Here is a 19,280-nt window from a genome sequence, read left to right as displayed (position 1 = left end):
GGATATTCAGATAGCCTGTTATTCGGATACCCTGGTATTTGTCCACCTGGGATGCGGTCGGAAATGGTTGTTCGGCGCGTTCATTCGGTTACCGGCGCGTGGGATTGGCCTACTCCACGCCAACGTCGCCAGCCGCGGGGCGTGGCCACGTTTTAGGAGACGTCAAAATGACGACACGCTCCTGTCAATCATCCTCCCACCGAGCATTTCGTCTGCTAGGCGCCGAACCCGGCGGGAGTTGGGAAGTTTGGAGCGATCATCGCTCGTTACGAGACCGGCTTCGCATGGTGTGTCTGGTGGATTGGATTGGATCCAAACGGTGGCTTCGGCAGCCGATTAGCATGTTCGGATCCAATCCATAGTTTAATTCGAGAAAAATGGCGCTTGCGTTGGGAACTTCGATGTTTGCGCTGGCATTGCTCGAGGAGGAAGGAGAGCGGTTGGCATTGCGAAATGCGTTTGAAGAAATGACAGAAAGCGAATTCCGGTGTCGCTCTCGTTTCTCGAAACAAATAGTGCGTTGGTTGTACGGCGAAGTCGACCCCATCATCGGTGCCAGCGAGCCACTGGAATGTTGTTGCTGCCTCTTGAAAAGTGTGCCACTGCTCCCGTTGTTTTTTTTTTTCTTTCTTTGTTCTCGCTGTGCGCGACACCAGCTAGGGACAACACAGAGAAACTAATAGTTATAAATTGTAGTATTCACACTTACTGCTATTTGAAAACGTGTTTAAGCTTGAGAATACAAAATTTAGATAAAGATTTCATTCATTGGAAGACTAGAAACATTTTGTTTTGTAGTATACTGTCTGCAAGCAGACGACAAACGAGCGAAGTAAACTTTGGGGGAGTTCACCGCTTGCCGATTGGCTGCTCTCTCTGCCCCGTTCTCAGAAATTTTGCATACTGCCACATTGTGACATTGCAGCAGCCGAACAGAATGTGTATCGAACAAAGATCTCCGATCCCCTGTACTGTGCCCAAATTACCACTCTTTCTCTTTTGTATTAGATTTGCAGTTACTACTACAACTGCTCGTGCAAACACGATATCCTGTCTCGTTCACCTCCTTACCTTTCGTTTTTAAATTTATCTTTCCTAATTGCTGTGCTCTTTAATATAGTACTACAGTTCTTCCCCCTCAAATTATTCCAAGCACCAGCTATCTAAGTTGAAGTGCGAGTCAATTTAATCCCAGTGCCAAATAATTTATTCTACACGCCACGTATTTTAATCCTAGTGCCAGTGAATTTAACCCAAAGTAAAGATGCATTTGCGGACGTGTTATAGAAGTTCAAAACAATGACAAAATGTTATAACTTTGCGCATACCAAACATAACTGAAGAGCTTTCTTGAAGAGCATTGTCATGAGACTACAAAAATGCCTTTCCCGGGCGATACAGCGTCAAAATATTGCACTGTTATAGACATTATATTAGTATTGCCATGAACAGGTCATGCAAAATGTAGCTGGTTTGATAGCTGGCTGACATGCATTGAAACAAACCGGCATCCAGCAACAAAATGTTGATTGCTAAAGCTGATAAAAACAAGCTGAAAAGAGCGTCACGTCGCCTCTCATCATTTTGTTTTCAACAAGGCCTGTTGATGTGGATGTCAAATGAACGAGCTTCGAACAATCTATGCGATTATAACCACATAACGCATCTGAGATCACGTGGAATAGGGTGTTATGGGAGCTCAAGTAAGATTCGCAAGTGTATTCATCATTCTCAACAACATTGACATGGATATCAAATGTTCAGGCTTCGAAGGAGCTCTGTGATAGTAGCCACGAAGGGTATGCTAGACCACATGGTAAAGGATGTCACGTGACCTTGCGAAACTTTCAGAAGCCTTCACGTGATTCACAAAGACAGTGAGATATGGGTGTCAAATGAACGGGAAAATCAAAAGCTATGCAATGGTGTATACGTAGTTACGGACAAATCACGTGCGAAAGAGTGTCGTGTGACCTCATGTATCTTTCACTAGCGCATGCGTGATTTCCAACCATACTGACATGGATATCAAATGATCCACCTTTGAACAAGGTCTGCGATGGTATGTACTTCGCATACTTCAGACCATGTGGAAAAGAGTCACGTGACATCACGTAACTTAAGCCAGACCATAGATAATTACCAACCATGCCGACATGGATATCAAATGAACGGGAAAATCAAAAAGCTATGTGATGATGTACACATAGTTAGCGTCAAATCTCATGGGAAGAGGTGTCACGTGACCTCCCGTATTTTTCGCTAGCCCATGCGTGATTTTCAACCATACTGACATGGATATCAAACGATCAAGCTTCGAACGAGGTCTGCGATGGTACACACTTAGCGTACTTCAGACCACGCGAAAAAGAGTCACGTGATGTCACATAACTTTAGCCAGACCATAGGCAGTTACCAAACATGCCGACATGGATATCAAACTAAGGGGGAAATCAAAAGATATGTGATAATGCACACATAGTTAACGTTAAATCACGTGTGAATGGGTGTCACGTGACCTCGCGTATCTTTCACTAGCCAATGCATGTAAATCATCGCATAGCTTTTGATTTTCTCATTTGTTTGATATCCATGTCAGCATGGTTGGCAATTATCTATGGTCTGGCTAAAGTTAACGTGATGTCACGCGACTATTTTCCACGTGGTCTGAAGTACGCGATGCGCGTACTATCCCAGACCTCGTTCGAAGCCCGATCGTTTGATATTCATGTCAGTATGGTTGGGAATCATGCATGGACTAGCAAAAGATATGCGAGGTCACATGGCACCCTTTCCCACGTGATTTGACGTTAACTACGTGTACACCATCACATAGCTTTTGATTTTGCCGTTCATTTGATATCAATGTTGGCGTGGTTGGTAATTACCTATGGTCTGGCTAAAGTAACGTGATGTCCCGTGACTCTTTTCCACGTGGTCTGAAGTACGCCGAGTGCATACCATCGCAGACTTTGTTCGAAGCCCGATCATTTGATACCCATGTCAGTATGCTTGGGAATCATGCATGGACTAACGAAAGATACAGGAGGTCACATGACACCCTTTCCCACGTTATTTGACGTTAATTCCGTGTGTACAATCTCATGGCTCTTGTGATTCCCGTTCGTTTGACACCCATCTCACTGTGTTTGTGAATCACATGTGGGCTTTCAAAAGTTACACAAGGTCACGTGACATCCTTCACTCCTTGTCTAGCACACCCTTCGTGGGTACTATCACAGAGCTCCTTCGAAGCCCGATCATTTGATATCCATGTCAATATAGTTGAGAATGAGAAATATGCTGGCGAATGTTACGTGAGCTCCCGTAACACTCTCTTCAACGTGATCTCAGGAGCATTATGTGGTTATAACCGCAGAGATTGTTCGAAGCTCGTTCATTTAATATGCATGCCACCGGGCCTTCTAAAAAACGAAATGATAAGAGGTCTTGTGACGCTCTTTTCAGCCTGTTTTTATGAGCTTTAGACTAAAAATCTACGGTTTGTTTCTGCACGCCCCTTTGTTTCAATGCATGTTATCAAAGCCATCAAACAGCTACATTTTACATGACCTATTCATGGCAGTCATGTCCATACAGTGCCTTATTTAGATCATGTATCGCGCTGGAAAGGAATTTTTGTTGTCACATGATAACGCTCATCAAGAAAGCTCTTCAGTTATGTTTGGTCGGCACAAAATTATAACATCCCGCCATTATTTTGAACATCTTAGAACACCTCCACAAATGCATCTTTACTTTGTATTAAATTCACTGGCTTTAGCATTAAAACATCTGGTGCGTAGATAAAATATTTGCCGCTGAGAATGAATGTCTGGCAGTTGAGTTAAATTCAATTCACTGGCGCTTGGACTGAGATAGCTTGAGCTTGGATTAATTTGAGCAGGAAAATGTAATAAAATTGAATATTCATATATCAGGTTAATTGGCTATTTAAATCGGGTATTCGCAATATCCGTTTCTTAAAATCCGGATAACCGGTTTTCGAGACCGGATTAACTTCCCTCTGGTTAAAACGGATAGCCGGTTTGACGTATATTTGCAGGCAGTAGTAAAAACGCATCTCAGCAAAGAATGTTTGTCACTAAAATACTAATTTTGCTACCAGAAGGCTATGTGGGCTTGCGCAAAGTTTCGTCTGACTCTTCGCTGCAGGTCCTTTCTGATTTAGGAAACTCCAAAATATAGCATATACATTTGATTACCTGCATCAGGTTTTGCTCCCATAAAGGCCCAGTGTACTTTATAAAGCATGCCATCGTTAGTGTTTCAAAGAATAAAGCACAACTCACGACATCCACAAAATCAAGAACATTTAACTGGTAGATTTTTCTTGGGTCTTAATGGCTTAAGAAGCACTTCAGTGGTTTAGCTAGAAAAGCACTTGGATGTGCTACATGCAAAATTAAGTGCGTTGAGAACTTTCAATGCAATCTCATAGCTATATATGTATCCTTTAAGACAGAGCACTCTGAAAAAAAGATACACCAGTGGTATAAAAAATTAACTTATATTGCCCTGTGCGGGTGATTCACTGATATACCATCCACTTAAAATAACTTCCTATGGTGAATGCTACTGGGGTGGTTCACTTTCGCTCGTCACGCAGTCTGATGTGTGTCGATTTTTACTAACCTTTGACAGTAACCTTTGACTGTAACGCTGTCAGATTAGAATGTGATGTGCGAATTCAGTTGGTAGCTTTCCGTCTACATGCGAACTTCTGTCTTCATGCTCTGCTTCTGGCCACCAGTCTAGTGATCCCTAGCCCAATCACTGAAGCGGTTCACTGGTCTGAACTATTCAAGGCCACCATGGCATGACGGCCTGCTGTCCACCACCGTGTCCAGCTGGCAGCGAATTTTTGTCACTGCCGTACGATACAGGGAGCCTTAACCAGCAGTGCTTCATCGGTATCTGTGGTGACAAAAGTTGCTGTGTGGTGCCGGGTCGACCAAAATCTTAGTAGAGACCGTGCACCACTGCTACGCTGTTAAATCGCCACACCAAGAAAAGTGGGGGATAAGACACAAATTGAATAGCAGGAAAATTGTTCACGGCCACCATGCCTGTGCTAATGTGTGTGTTATGTTCGAAAAATCGAGCGAGATGCCATACAGTGCCAGAAACTTCAGTCACCGTTTTACATTGGTTATACAGTAGAGGGGTGCGACTGCTCGTTGCCACTTGAAAAGCGAGGCTGTCCCTTTGCATAAGCAATCTGCATATGTTCGGGTGGAAGATATTGAATATATACAGCAGCTCACGGAAGAAACAGCAATACGATCCAGGATTAACTGGGAAGGCTTGACTTGGGCCACCACAGAATTAATGTAGCCACTGGTCCACACCATGCCACTTTCGATGGTGCAGTAAAATGGCACTTGAGGACTTAGTTCAGCTTTTGAAAGCCAGAGCAACCCTTTCAGTGCAGAGCAGACAGACTTCTCATACTTTGCTGAAATGTGGCAGGATGTAGCAAGGTTCACGTCTCGGCACAGTTCGGCGCAATTGGCGCAGCAGTAGCATCAGAGGCAATGTTGTGCCGTCCCATCCTACAACACCTTTGAATCTCTTTGTGAACACTATTTTTTGTAAAACGTAATCCAAGTTCATAAAACCATAAGTTATCCCAAATTTGTAAATATATTAAAAAGATTGTGGAAGAGTTGAGTGTGCACACGGCTAAGGTGGTGAAAACTTTTTACTCATGCCAGGAAATAAAATTGTAGGTAACAAATTCCGATACAAAGGTATCATTTTAGCAGCTATGGTGATCTATATTTACGTAGTTGGTTTGAAGAAGTAATATACCAACTACCTGAACTGCGTGCACTCCCACAAGTCCAATGCTTCGCTGTTTGTGCATCACCCTCTCCAGTGTATTTACAAGGCGATGCACACTGCGCCAATCTGGGAGAGCAACTGCTCCAAAAATCTAAAGCTACACCAAGAGGTTCCTCGACAAAGCAAGCCGCTTACCCTTCTCTCACAGAGACATTCAGCTCAAAGCTCAGAAATCCAAATTTGTCCTCGGCAGTCATTTTTTGTGGAACACCATGCGCCTCCAGCTGCTTTGAAAGGCTCCTGCAAAAGCACAGGACAAAATGAGGCACTCATTTTCTTACAGTGCAGCTGACATCAAAAGCTACTGGTGGAAAGAAGCTCACCTCGTAAAATCCTATGTGGTATGTATAAAAAGAAATATGCGAGAAATGTTAAAATTCTGCCTGTGTAATGCTTCATTGCAAATGCAACATTATGCACTTGTGCTTTAAGGATGTTGATAACTAACTCAAGGGCAACTTTTGCAAACAGCTCTCATTACAAGAGCCATGATTCAAAGGTGAGGCCTGATGATACTAAGTCTTGCAACATTCTTTAGTGTCACAGCTCTCAATCTTGAAACTGCTGGGGAACCCCTACAGTGGTTGAAGATCTAGCTTCGTGTGGAAAGGGATGCTGGAGGACAATGAAATTCTATGAATTGCACATAATTACAAAATATAAAGTAGAACTGTATTATATATGCACACTAACAAAATTTCTATTGCAAGGGTTGATCCAGAAATAAGGTTCCCATCAATTTTAGAAATAGACAATGTTTATTCTCATAGAAATTTACATCATTGGAAAGATGAAACTTTGCTCTATTTTTCTACATAATCGCAACCTTTTTCTACACATTTTTGTAGACTGCGTTCCAATTTCTGCATCCCAATGTTGTAGAACTCTGCTGCCAACCTGTTGAGGAAACATTTCAACTCTTCTTTGACTTCATCATTGCTCCAGAAGCGTTGGACACCCAAATGTTCGTTTATCTTGGGGAACGAGTGATAATCACTAGGCACAAGGTCTGGACTGTACGGTGGGTGGGGCATGACAGTCCACCCAAAGTTTGTCAAAAGTTCCTGGGTTTGACAAGAGACGTGAGGTCTGGCGTTGTCATGAAGCAACGCTACACTTGCTGCCACTTGTCCTCACCGGCGGTTCTGGATAGCTCGCCCGAGTTTTCTTAGCGTTACACAATATCTGTCCGAGTTGATTGTTGACCCCACATTCCATGAAATCGATCAGCAGTATCCCCTTATCATCTCAAAAAACACTGGCCATAACTTTGCCAGCAGAAGGAGTTTGTTTGAACTTCCTTGCGACTGGTGACTCTGGGTGACGCCACTGTTTGGATTTTTGTTTTATTTCAGGAGTGAAATTTAACACCAACGTTTCATCTCCCGTAACAATAGAGTCCAACAATCCTTCCTTATCATCTTGACACTTTTGAAGGAACTGGCAAGCACAGTCAAGGCGTTCCTCCTTGTGGTCTGATGTCAATAGCCGCGGTACCCATCGAGCACAACACTTGTGATACCCCAATTTTTTCAGTCAAAGTTCTTTCCGCTGTACCGTAAGAACTCCCAGGAATCTGAGCAACAAGTTCACGGACGGTGATCCTCCTGTTTTGAAACACTTCGCGTGGGACCACCTCGATAACCACCTCCGAAACTGATGGTCTTCCACTCCATTCTTCATCGTGGACTTCCTTCCAACTGGCACTAAACTCCCTGCACCACTTTCGGACGTGTTGAACGGACATACACTTGTCGCCATACACCTCTGTCAAGTGATGATGAATATCCACGGGTGGAGTCCCTTCGGAGTGCAAAAAGCGAATTACTGAACGAATCTCACACTTGGTGGCATCAACAATGGGAACGTCCATATCGGATGGCTGCTGAGCCAAAAATTAGCGGCGCAGAGAAGCACAGCTGGGAGGAATCGAGAGTGGGGGAACAGCCGCGCGCAGCAGTGTTGCCGGATTTCACCTCGTACCTTCCCGTGCGGCTGGAGCTTTTTGGGAACCTTATTTCTGGATCAACCCTCTGACTATCTTCACAGCTCATCAACGTGTGCTGCTGTCTCAGCAGCAGCAAAATGTTTTTAACAATTCACGAAAAGGGTACAGCATTTATATTCAGTGCACGCAGCTTCATCTGGCCTGGATGACAAACCTAAAATAGAGAAATATGCTTTACTGTAATGGTCTTGCAAACTCTCCACATAGACCTTGATTTAAGCTGCCATTTCTGCATGGCACCTGCTCAGTCTGACACCAAATGACTAATGGTAAAAATGATCAGCTAATTGGTCTGCAGATGTGGCCAAGAAGAAATGCTTATAGAATGTAATCAACTAAGTTCCCAGAAAGAATTTAACACCTCCAGGTTCCAGAATCTTGACTTCTACTAGAGGTAGAGCTCAAACAATTTACTCGTACATCATTATCGGCCTATTTGGTGTCCACTGCAGGACGAAGGCTTCTCACATAGATCTTCAATTACCCTCGTCTTGCTACAGCTGACACTACCCTATGCCTGCAAATTTCCCAATTTCATCACACCACCCAATTCTCTACCATCCTCGATTGCACTTCCCTTCACTTGGCACCAATTTTACGACCAATAGACTAGTGATGATCTGCCCTACTTGTTACATGACCTGGCCAATTCCCATCCTTTTAATCTCAACTAGAATATTGGCTGCCCCTGTTTAGTCTCTAATCCACACTGCTGGTGTCTTCCTGCCTCTTAATGTTATACCTATAATTTTTTGTTCTGTTGATTATTGTGCAATCCTCAGCTTCTTTGTTTACCTCTGAAATTTCTACCTCGTGTGCAAGTACCGGTGGAATGCATTTGCAGATTTGTAGACAAAAATCAACGCACCCTTGGAACTCCTCAGAAGAGCCCATTTCCTTTCTGATTTTGACCCAGCGAACCAGAGCCTGGGAACGCAGTTCAGGGCCTAAGTTCAGCACCTTTCCCGTGATGAGCAGTATCTCTGTGTACTGCTTCTCCTGCCTGTACTGCCACAGAAGCAGCTCACAGCGCTTCCAGAAGTCCTTCTGAAATTTTCGAAGATAACCGTCAGGCGAGTCACAATAACGCAGTCTAACATTGCCGACCATTTTTTTCTTTCAAGATTATCTTTAAAGAAACGTTGTGGAAATCCCCAAATGCCCCTAAATATGCGGCAGAAGTACACATCCCTACATAATAGTGCACACTGCACTACAGGGACGCCGCAATGTTGGGGGCTTGAAAAAAAAATTTGCGCACCTGAAACTCCACAGTGTTCTCCTCTGGGTGGTGAGATATGTGTAGGACACTCAGCTCCACGCTGATCTTGGTGTACAAGGCGGCGTATTTACTGACCTTGCTTTGGAAGCAGTTGTATGCCACGGCGTAAAATGTTCGACCTGTGAGCACAGACAAGTAGTTGACAATAAGTGGCAAGATAATACAATGATGACACTTAACATCCTAAAGTGGCACACCGACTATAACATGCACCTAAAAAGTATGTGAGCACCTCTGCATTTTGCTCCCACTGAAATGCAGCTGGAAATCAGACTTCTGACTTCTTGCTCAGCAGAAGGCCATAGCCATCGTGGCAGGTGGCAAGAAATGCAAACGTCACTCAGTTAAAAAGAAAATGGTTAACTACAAAAACGAGACCTTCGAGGGCTTTCTAAAGTGAAGTTGACTTGCACTGTTATTTAATACTAGTATTTCAATTTGTTTGTGCTGATCGCAGTGTCCCACACAGATAATTGTTGGCAGCAGACGCGTGGCAGAAGGCACATGACACATGTTTATGCCGGTTTGATTGGTTGTGCATGAAGATCATACCATAAAGTTAAAGGCCTTACATGTAGTCTAGTTTTAAACAAAAAAATGTGTTACACTTTTTAAAACTACATGGAAGTCCCAGTTGTGTGCAATATAAATAAAATACTTTTACAATTCACATTATGTGCTGTCCAAAGATTTACTCAAAGTGCCTTCGTGTTCTCTGGTGCACTCTTCATACAGCGGTATGCCGAGTGCAATGGGTATTCAGGATCTTCCAAAGGTGTTTTGTTGCACAAGAGACAGCGCATAGCACACCACTTATTTGCGTGACGTGTTTCAATTCCGTCATGCAAGAGAAACTCAGTTATAACTTGCCAATCAACATATTACAGTCCTTCAACGCTACAGTGGCGACGCGCGTACACAACAGCACTGGTAGCGCCATCTCGTGGCATCAACATTAACTATAGCACACAAAAATAATAGTAAGTTCCACCTTTTTCTACTAGTGCAAAGGCATCAGCAACAACAATTAGTCTGCACTAGATATTTTCCCCCTTCTGCAACACCAAAAGTGCAACAAAGCTTATCAGATCTGGTGGTTAAAGACATCTTCATAATATGTTGCTACCAGTGCTCTGCTGACGTAACAATGTCTATCAGAAAGTGAGGCTATAGATTGTTGTGGAAAGACAGCGATGAGGAAAGTTTCTGTTACTGCTGAATGAAAGCCGCATATTGATTGGAAGAAGCACAAGTCCTTGCTGAATGAGTAAAGTGCGAAAGGGTATGCTTATTTTAGTCTGCTTTTATTTTGAATTGGCAAGTAGAATAACTTGTTTGCCCGCATCAATTTTCACCATTCTCATTGCCTTCATCTCGGGATAACACATACAAAGAACATGTTGGCATGCTAAACTTGGCGGGTATAATATAGTCGCAGGGCAGCTTTAATATTTGTATTTGTACATTTCAATTTTTTAAAAATCATTTCCATATGCTTTTCGTGGCTTCATATGGTAGTGAGCAATAAAAACCGAGCTCCTTGGTCCTTCTTCTTTGCAATTTGTCAATAGTAATTTATAAATCATGCACAGACAAATCCACACCCAACCCCCTTTTTGTGGCATTATCTTTTTTTAGCTTCAATGTTTTTGTTGTTTTTATTCATTGTACTGAGTTAGCTGACCTTGGCAGTGCTAGGCAATGTGATATGGTCAAATGCAAGCCAGTGGTGAAGGGCTGAACATATGGAAAATAAGTACAAAAGAATACTGCCCTTTTATCTCCACATAATGAAGGCTTATCTAAATAAACCTTAAGTCTTTCACTGCACCGTCAAACAAACAAGAAATAAAACAGTTCATACTGAGCACTCCTATCTCGACAACTTCGGCAACACAGGCTTCTGCCATCTTGAGGAATGATGATGGGTAGAATTTTTCTGGGACAGCGAGCGCCTTTGCACATTCCTCCTTGTCTGAAATGAAAGCAGAATTCACACAACCCTTACAGTCACAAATTACCAACTGCCAATAACTTTGTCCAAGTTGCATTTGATAGTTTTACTCCAAGGTTCTGTGAAATCGTGGCAGTAGGATGAGACTGCACACTTTCAAGTCAGCATTCATAATTAGAATTTAGTTGAGATATAAGAAACACGGATATAACGAAGGTTGTTTCACATTGGATATTACTTCATTATAATAAGGTTTAAACAAAGTAGTTATACATCAACCTAGCACACAATTACTCAAGTGGCATTTCTCTTTTATTGAAAGAAGCAACTAGTTGGTGAAAAGTGCATGAACAAGTTAGTTCTTGGCTGCAAGCGCTACAAAATAGGAAAAACAATTGTTTCACCATCACTAACGAAATGCAGCATGTTGAACAACCCATAAAACAAAGCAGCGCCTTCACCAAAGTGGTCGTGTGTGGAAAGAGAACAACTGAAATCGACACACATCAATATGCAGGGGGTACAATTTACTCGCAGCACGTCAGTTTTTTTCTCACCACCACTGGACAGAACTGGCAAAAAGTTCACGAAGGGGACAATTTCCCAGCTACTGATCTTCAATGAGAACACAGGAGCTAAAGCCAATAATGTTGAAGTTTTGCAAGCATTGTTTTGCATCAGCAAAGCAGCAAATGCTTTGACGTTCTTACTCAAATTGTTGCCCATCATGCTCAATTACATATCTGTGCCAAGCTTTAAATGCTAATGCACCTGATATAACTGCCAACCTGTGAACTTAAAGATTCGTAAAAATCCCACATGTGACAGGAAAAGAGAGTGGAATAGCACGCAGTTTTGTTTAAGTTTGCCCTGGGCAGACAGCTTTTCCGAGATATGTAAAGACTTTTTCAACTTTTTCAGCAATATAGCTGTTACCAATTTCACCTGCTTAGAGAACTTTTCCAAATAAAGCTGCTCGAAGCAGGTACCCCTCTGGTCTATAGCACCTTGCATTGCCATAACATGGTGCCATGGGTACCATCACAATTTTTTTTGTATGCATGTATTTTTTGCTATATTTTGCTATCTTGCATTGCCCCATCCTTTGGCACCTCAAACATTTCCCCCGGACAGACCCTATTTTTCATAAAACTTGACAAAACAGTAGTAAAATTGTAGAACGAGCCTACATTCGTAAACATTACAGAAATTCAGGAGAGTTGGCAGGTACATGATGTTCACATTTTCAAACGATTTGCTGTTAAGATGATTGTGTATAAATTACATAATGAAAGCTATAATGCAAATTAAACATTTGCAGGGCTCATGCATATTGTCTTTTCTATGGCAACTCATTTGTACAGTTGGCCACAAAAGTTTGCAAAACACAGGCTCTGTAAAAAAAAAAAAAAAAAAAAAGAAAAAAAAAAGAATTCCCAGAAAGCCTGGACACACTGTTCCAAATTGAAAGCTTCAATCTATAGTACCTTTTGTGACATACAGAGTGATCTATTGAAGTGACACTGTCATGCCTCAACGGATCAGAAATTCACATTTGCCATGGAACCCATGTCTCAATGAACTTATGTGGGCAACTGTATATGCATGATACTTGTTGCATGTAAAAGTACACTTTCATTAATGCCTCTAAGCTGCTCGCAGGCAGTGCAATGATGTGTCGAGCATGTCCCACTTCGTTTGAAACTGGAATTACCGGTGATAAGCAACATAAGGTCTTGAGCGCACCATGCCAGTAATGCTGCCAGTGTATCATTTGTACATAATAAGCCGACACAAGCAAAGTGAAGTCCACTGAAATACTTTGCCTTTTGTCTCCTGTACGAGGTATGTGTGCAGGATGAGCAAGGCTCTGAGCACTCGCAGGGCCGTCGAGATGTACGATGGACTCGCCTTGATGGAATGGAGGCAACTTAGATATTGCTTGATGAAAGGTCCGAGGCCTAGGATTGCTGTGATCGCAGCCACGAATGCTTGCCGACTTGAGGCTCCTTGAATGAACTGCTCTGCGGCATGGAGTCTCACCAGAATCACTTGCATGCAGGAGGTAAGGCACATGAACTCCCCCTTACCAGGTTGACATTCCTGCCACCGGATGCTCTTGGGAAGCTTAATGTGCGGCATCTGATTGTTCCCATCCGTGACACACAGGCTCAGAGCCGACACCTGATCCACAAGACTAAGCAAGGCAGTTACGTGGTGGTATAGAGGAACCTCTAAGGCAAACAGGGCTTCATCCGCAACATTCCTCCATTCGGCAACAAGGCTTAAGTTCTTGCCCAGCTTGGAGCTCATCTTGTGCTGTTCAAGGAGGATGTCCACAACAAATGGCACACTGGCTCGCAGGCGTGTGGGTGTACGCCTGAGCAGTGCGGAAATGGCAGGCAGGATGCATCGGCGTAGTCGTGCCAGCCATGGTTCACTCTTCATTTTGATAGCACACCAATTGGCGGCAGTGTAGTGCTTCTCAGTGACCGCAGTGACCTCATCTTTGAGGCAAAGGAACTGCATTGCATGGAGCAGCAGCTCAAAGGCAATGGCTTGGTTTGCCTGCACTCCTTGCTGACGAATTTCAAGTGCAGTGTTCCATAGCTGCACATATGCATTGGAAATCACTATGGCTGTTTTGGAGTTCTGGCAGTCCATAGCTTTGAGCAGGGACAGCATGACTTCTGCTGCTGCTGAGGCCCGCAGAAATTGTTCCTGAAGCCAGGAGAGGGTTGGGGAGAGAGAAAGAAAATCAAAGTTTGTGATTGACTTGTACTTGAAATACACCTGTACCTGTAATAAGAACATTTGGCTTTAAAGGACACTACTCTTGTCATTCAAGCGATTTTACAGCCAAATGGTATTCCGGGTGCAGTCAATAAGTAATGCTCAAGCACAATTCACTTCTGCATTTCTGGTTTCATTGAATAGTTGAACCCACACACGTCAGATGCCATTGCAAACTTACACCAGGAGTTCTTTTAGCTACCAAAGAAATTTTTTCTCAGAAAAATGTTGTAAAGTGTCTCATTCAATGAAGACAAGTTGTAATTGTTCAACATTCCAAATAAAATATGCTGATCTAACTTAACACTACGCTGTAATTTAACAGCCAAGCTGTACTGCATTGCACAGAGCCGCAGCTCAAAGGCAATGGCTTGATTGGTCTGCACTCCTTGATGACTGATTTCAAGTGCAGTGTTCCATAGCTGCACATATGCATTAGAAATCGCTATGGCAGTTTTGGAGTGCTAGAACAAAAAAGGGCTTCAGTGAAAATGGGTAATAGTCTTATCAGGGTTACTATTAAGTTAACATGCCTTGAGCACTACCTGGCTTCACTTCTGTAATGTGTGCAAGTACAGTAGAATCTCATTAATTCAAACTCCAAGGAAACCAGAAATTTATTTAAATTAGATGCAGTTCGAACTAAGGAGAGCCCTTTTAAGTATAGCACCCGATGAATTATGTGGCATAGTGCACAAAACCAATACAGCAACTGGGCTCATGTTGAAGCTGTTCTTTCCTCAATCAGCAAATGAAGCTATGCACTGGAAGAAGCCTAGGTTCCATATGAAGGCCAAGTGCAATAATATTGTGCCTCACGCACTGGTTGCTGTGGGTGTGAGGAAAAAAATGTCCGAGGGTGAGCCAAGAAGGATGGTGGCTTCATGCCTGCTGTCTTCCTATTTGCCCAATTCAAGCACATGCTAAAAGAAAGAACAAGGGGAGAGGGCATGCAGTAACATGATAACCTAACATAATGTGTGATAATGTGATTAAGCACACGGTAAGCTCTCATTCCTGCTCCTTTTAAGCTGGATGGGAAAGGAAGCCGTGCGCCACTCTTCTGCTTGCTCTGGTTCTGTCTCCCTGCGTATTTTACCTTGCAATTTGTTTGTGGCACATGACATTAGGACATTAACGGCAACTAGCAACGTGTCAGACTTTAGCCTTTGGCTCAGGTTTATCTAAAAAGACAGATAAAGAACAGTAATATAAGAAAAAAAAAAGATCACCGCCCAAGCACTCCATACAGACGGTTAGCCAGCGAAGCTGAAACATGCGGCCCCGGTGTTTATCACTGGGTTAATCCTGACGGTTCATTAAACAATGGCTTGATAGGCTGCCGGATCCAAGGTACGCAGTTGCTGCTTGCACTCGGTTGCACGATTCAGTTCTCGTGCCCGGGCTGCAGCATCAGCACGGCGTAGACGAGCTCGTACCCGGTTCTGCTCGCGGCATTGATCGAAAGCTGCCTGCTCCTAAGGAGTATGTATGATGCGTGGCCGATCCATTTCAAAGCCAGAGAAAAACAGCTGCGCACATGCTCGGCTACGACGGAGAACAAGAACATCATTACTGGTGCAGCTAATCCAACGCCACCTAGATAGCACCAAAGCCTTTTCACTCCAAACCATGACGTCATGTTACCTGGCCCAACTGCCATAGAATCTAATGAGGGTGCTCTCAAGTAGGCAACAGTGCTTTTGATGTCACCGCTTTCATCCTGCCTCAGAATCTCCGCTGCTTCGGTGGCAGAGGTAAATGGCGCCATCGATCAGGAGGGCAGGAAAGCAAATCCGCTTTTCTTGCACGGCCTCCTAGATAGGCACATGCAGATGCGCCGATCCAGGGCCATGTCCTTTCGCCCTTCCTCTCAACTCCTCTCCCCTTGCCCTCCCTCACCTTCGGCTGTCTCCGTGTGCACCTGCCGGCTTGGCGCCAGGTTAGCCTGCCGCATGAAGTTTCATGTTTCGTTATCTGCTGTTATCGGGAAGTGCGTTTTGCTGAGCGTTGGCCAGCGTGGGCAGTTTTGTCAGTTTCGTGGTCCTCAATAGCTATGTGCTTGCGCTCCGCTAGGTTTCACCCTTTTCACGACTCGCACCGCTCGTGCATCGTGCAGTGGTGCACGAATACCTTAAAAGCAAGCCCTGCAAGGTTCTTCCGGGTGCCTAAAGACAACAGGTGAGTGTGCAGACCCAAGGATGTCCGAAGACACATGTACATGAACGTGGCCCTGTGCATGTGTGTGCTCCATGATTCTTCGAACGCTGTTGCGTCTTGATTGTGCTACACTTCCCTCTTACAAGCAGAGAAAGCTGACAAATGGCTGTTCCTCCTCATTGTCACCTGAATTATGACGTGTTTTTCGATGCCAAGTCTCATTCTGCAACTTCAGTAACTCACCCAGCTTTCCATTTCACCCTCTATGCTTTTTCTGTGTCGCCATTCTACAAACGTACTAACAGCTGAAAAATAACTGTTTGCGTTTATGTAGTATCTCAGCAATTGCCAATGGGAAACCATGCGAACAACCTTCATGCGTAGGCATGATAGACTTTTTATTTTCTGGAAAGCATGAGCATTGCAAGTGCCCTATATGCAGATTTTTTTAGTTCGTGTTTATTACACATAGGAGTGCCCAGTAGGTGTGACTTAGTGCTTTAAATGACGTAATTATACTGCTAAGCATTGCATTCGTGGTGAAAGAAAAGTGTTCGAGGAATAGGCCTTTCTGCTGTTTTCTATGTGCTGCTGCAAAAGCTGATTGCCTTGTGCTTCCCCTTGCCACCGTTACTCAAGTTGTGGTCAAGTGCAATATAAAGTGATAATGCGCATTTCCATTTTTAGTACAATGTTACTTTTTTTCTGCTGTCTTTTTCATTTTGTTCAGTAGTAATGAACATGTCATGCATTTCATATACTTTTCTGCAGGTTTAAAAAAGAACTTCTGCAAGTTCTTTACTCTAATAGGTCCAATTAGCATTGAGAGAGTTAATGTGGTACATTGCACCCAGCGGTTAACATTCATGGCTTGCAATCGCCAGTAAAGTTGATTCATTGCTAAACTATGAAAGAGTGAAAGCTACAAAACTTTCATACGAGTTAGTCTCACAGGATGCATAGTGGTCAATGACTTTTCATCACAGATTTGCCATCATACTTGTTGCCTATAATCAAGGCAAATAATTTTCACATGTTTTACAGCATCCAATAGCAGTATACTAACATGAAAATGAAGACATTGTACAATGCATGAATATATGCTCCTTGTAAAATAAATCTGATTACTCAACATAATTTGAGTCAAAAATAGAGTTATTGCAAACAGTTAACATTCTGCTTTGCCTGCAAAGGCTTCAAATGCATTATTAAATATGCTGAATTCAAATCAAGCTTTTCTGTAATTCAGATCTTTTGCTACCTAGAAAGAAGAAAACCCAAATAGTATACAGTACTCTGCCCAAAAGTGGCTGAGAGAGTACATTTATAAAGCATTAGATAGCCAAAACCTAGTCTTATTAGGTGATAACTTGCATGTTTGTGAAGCAACCAAGTACAGTGAAATCTCGATAAATAGAAATCGCTTAAACGGAACTGCCTCTTAAACAGAACACCATCCTCATGGTTGGTTGGTTTTGTATTCATTAAATTCTATTCAGCTTTGTCTCTCAGTAAATGGAACTCCTGATAAACGGAACCAATTTCCCTGGTCCTTTGAGCTTCCGTTTAAAGACAGTCCACTGTACTTGACACCTTGACAATTCCTGGATGGCAAACTTATTTTACAATGCTCTAACTGACTTCGTGTCAGTTTACTCAATCTCATTTGGCATTTCGTAAAAGCTAGCATAGAAATGTACTTAATGTCTGTATATCTTTGTATATTTAATCACAGTTTCATCCAGCATAATTTTATGCAGTGTCAGATAATTCAAATGAAGATAGAGTGTCTCAAGGAGCTTCAATTACCACAGCCGAGCTGCTACGACTACTCCACTTATACGATAGATTTCATTTCTTTTTACCCACATTTTTCTTGGAGTGAAGTAAGCATGCTACATACCTCTCTCAGGAGCAAGGCAAACACATGGTACAAGACGTTGAGATGGTCAGTAATGCCACTCGGTCGCAAGACATTCTTAAGAGCATGCAGGCCCAGTTCTATGGCCGCCAAGATTTCTTCTGGGACCTTGTGCAGGGCACCAGAATTCTGTGATCTGATGACATGCGAGAACAAAGCTTTGATAAAATCGCCGCACTTCTGTGGGTCACTGGTTGTGGAGGTTATGTAGGCCTGAAAAAAAAAAAGGCAGTGAAAGTTAACTAGCAAAAAGCAACTAAACGGTGGGGCAAATAAGCACTTAAAAAGATTCCTTACTTTTACATCATTTGAAAGGCCATCGAAGGTTCCAGCCTTCAACTTCTTAATGACCTCTTGCTCAGCCATTTCACCTTCAAGAGCTTGTACACACCTGCACAGCAGAGCCAAAAATATAAGTGAATACTAGCATCGTGCTGGACCATATTAACATTACTAACTAGTTGAATTTAACTACTGGCCAATGCATAGATAGTTTTCAATGCCACTAATGGGCTTAGCTAGTCACAAATGGGAACAGGAGAGCCAGCCAGCTAGGCCAATGTGCCCTAGTTAATTAAGCCCACAGCAAAAGCCCTGCTTTTACCAACGTGAAAAAAAAAACGCAAGGAAGTATTGCTTTTCTAAAAGAACTGAAATTTAGACTAGTTGGTGCAGATTCATTGTCGCATCTCAAGTGTGAAGCAGAATCGTTGATCATCTTAGTGTCACTGTCCATCTTCTACCTACTGTATTCTGCTTGGCACCCAAGACAACACGTTGTTAATCATGTAGAAGTTTATCCAGGTGAATTGTACATATGTAAAGTGCCATAGAAGTATCAGAATAATGTGTTCACACAATCTTTTACCAAGTGGCTTTTCAGTTTATTTTAAAGTGAACAAAAAAAAAAGGATAAAATAGATTCGAATGTGTGTTTCTCATACTCGACAACATTTCTTGTTTCCATTTCAACTTGCGCTAATGGTATGTTCAGTATTAGTTTTCAAACAACAAAAATATGGGGCAAACAGAAAAGAAACATTACAGGACAAGTGATGATGTGCAGATATTTTGGTAGGCTGGTGACAAATGCCAGTCATTTAACACATTGGAGAGTATTGATAAGTATGGTTCTGTAGCATTCCAGAATGACTGAGGACTTGCACTGTTCCCGAGTCCATGCTTGTGAACGGGGAAAATACACTTCCTGCATAAGAGAGAAGATATTCCACCTCCTCTCAGCAATAAACCTAACTTGTGCTCTATAACCAAGTTCTGCCCAGACAACTTGAAT

At 42.8% G+C, this 19,280-nt stretch overlaps 1 protein-coding gene across 1 annotated transcript in view; it reads right to left on the bottom strand.

The window, feature by feature from the left end:
• Positions 1–19,280, bottom strand: part of Sse (extra spindle pole bodies like 1, separase) — a 100,958-nt gene that overhangs the window by 74,729 nt on the left and 6,949 nt on the right. Inside the window, exons 2-8 of the mRNA XM_075693045.1 lie at positions 18,284–18,377; positions 17,969–18,199; positions 12,934–13,833; positions 11,023–11,128; positions 9,138–9,277; positions 8,745–8,923; positions 6,004–6,108 (exon numbers count right to left, since the gene is read on the bottom strand). Of these exons, the coding sequence (XP_075549160.1) occupies positions 6,004–6,108; positions 8,745–8,923; positions 9,138–9,277; positions 11,023–11,128; positions 12,934–13,833; positions 17,969–18,199; positions 18,284–18,352 (1,730 nt within the window). The 5' untranslated portion in view covers positions 18,353–18,377. The remainder of the gene's footprint in view (positions 1–6,003; positions 6,109–8,744; positions 8,924–9,137; positions 9,278–11,022; positions 11,129–12,933; positions 13,834–17,968; positions 18,200–18,283; positions 18,378–19,280) is intronic.

The sequence above is a fragment of the Dermacentor variabilis genome, chromosome 5, assembly GCF_050947875.1.
Source record: "Dermacentor variabilis isolate Ectoservices chromosome 5, ASM5094787v1, whole genome shotgun sequence".
In the NCBI taxonomy this organism is placed as follows: domain Eukaryota; kingdom Metazoa; phylum Arthropoda; class Arachnida; order Ixodida; family Ixodidae; genus Dermacentor; species Dermacentor variabilis.
This window is presented reverse-complemented; position numbering and strand designations above follow the sequence as displayed.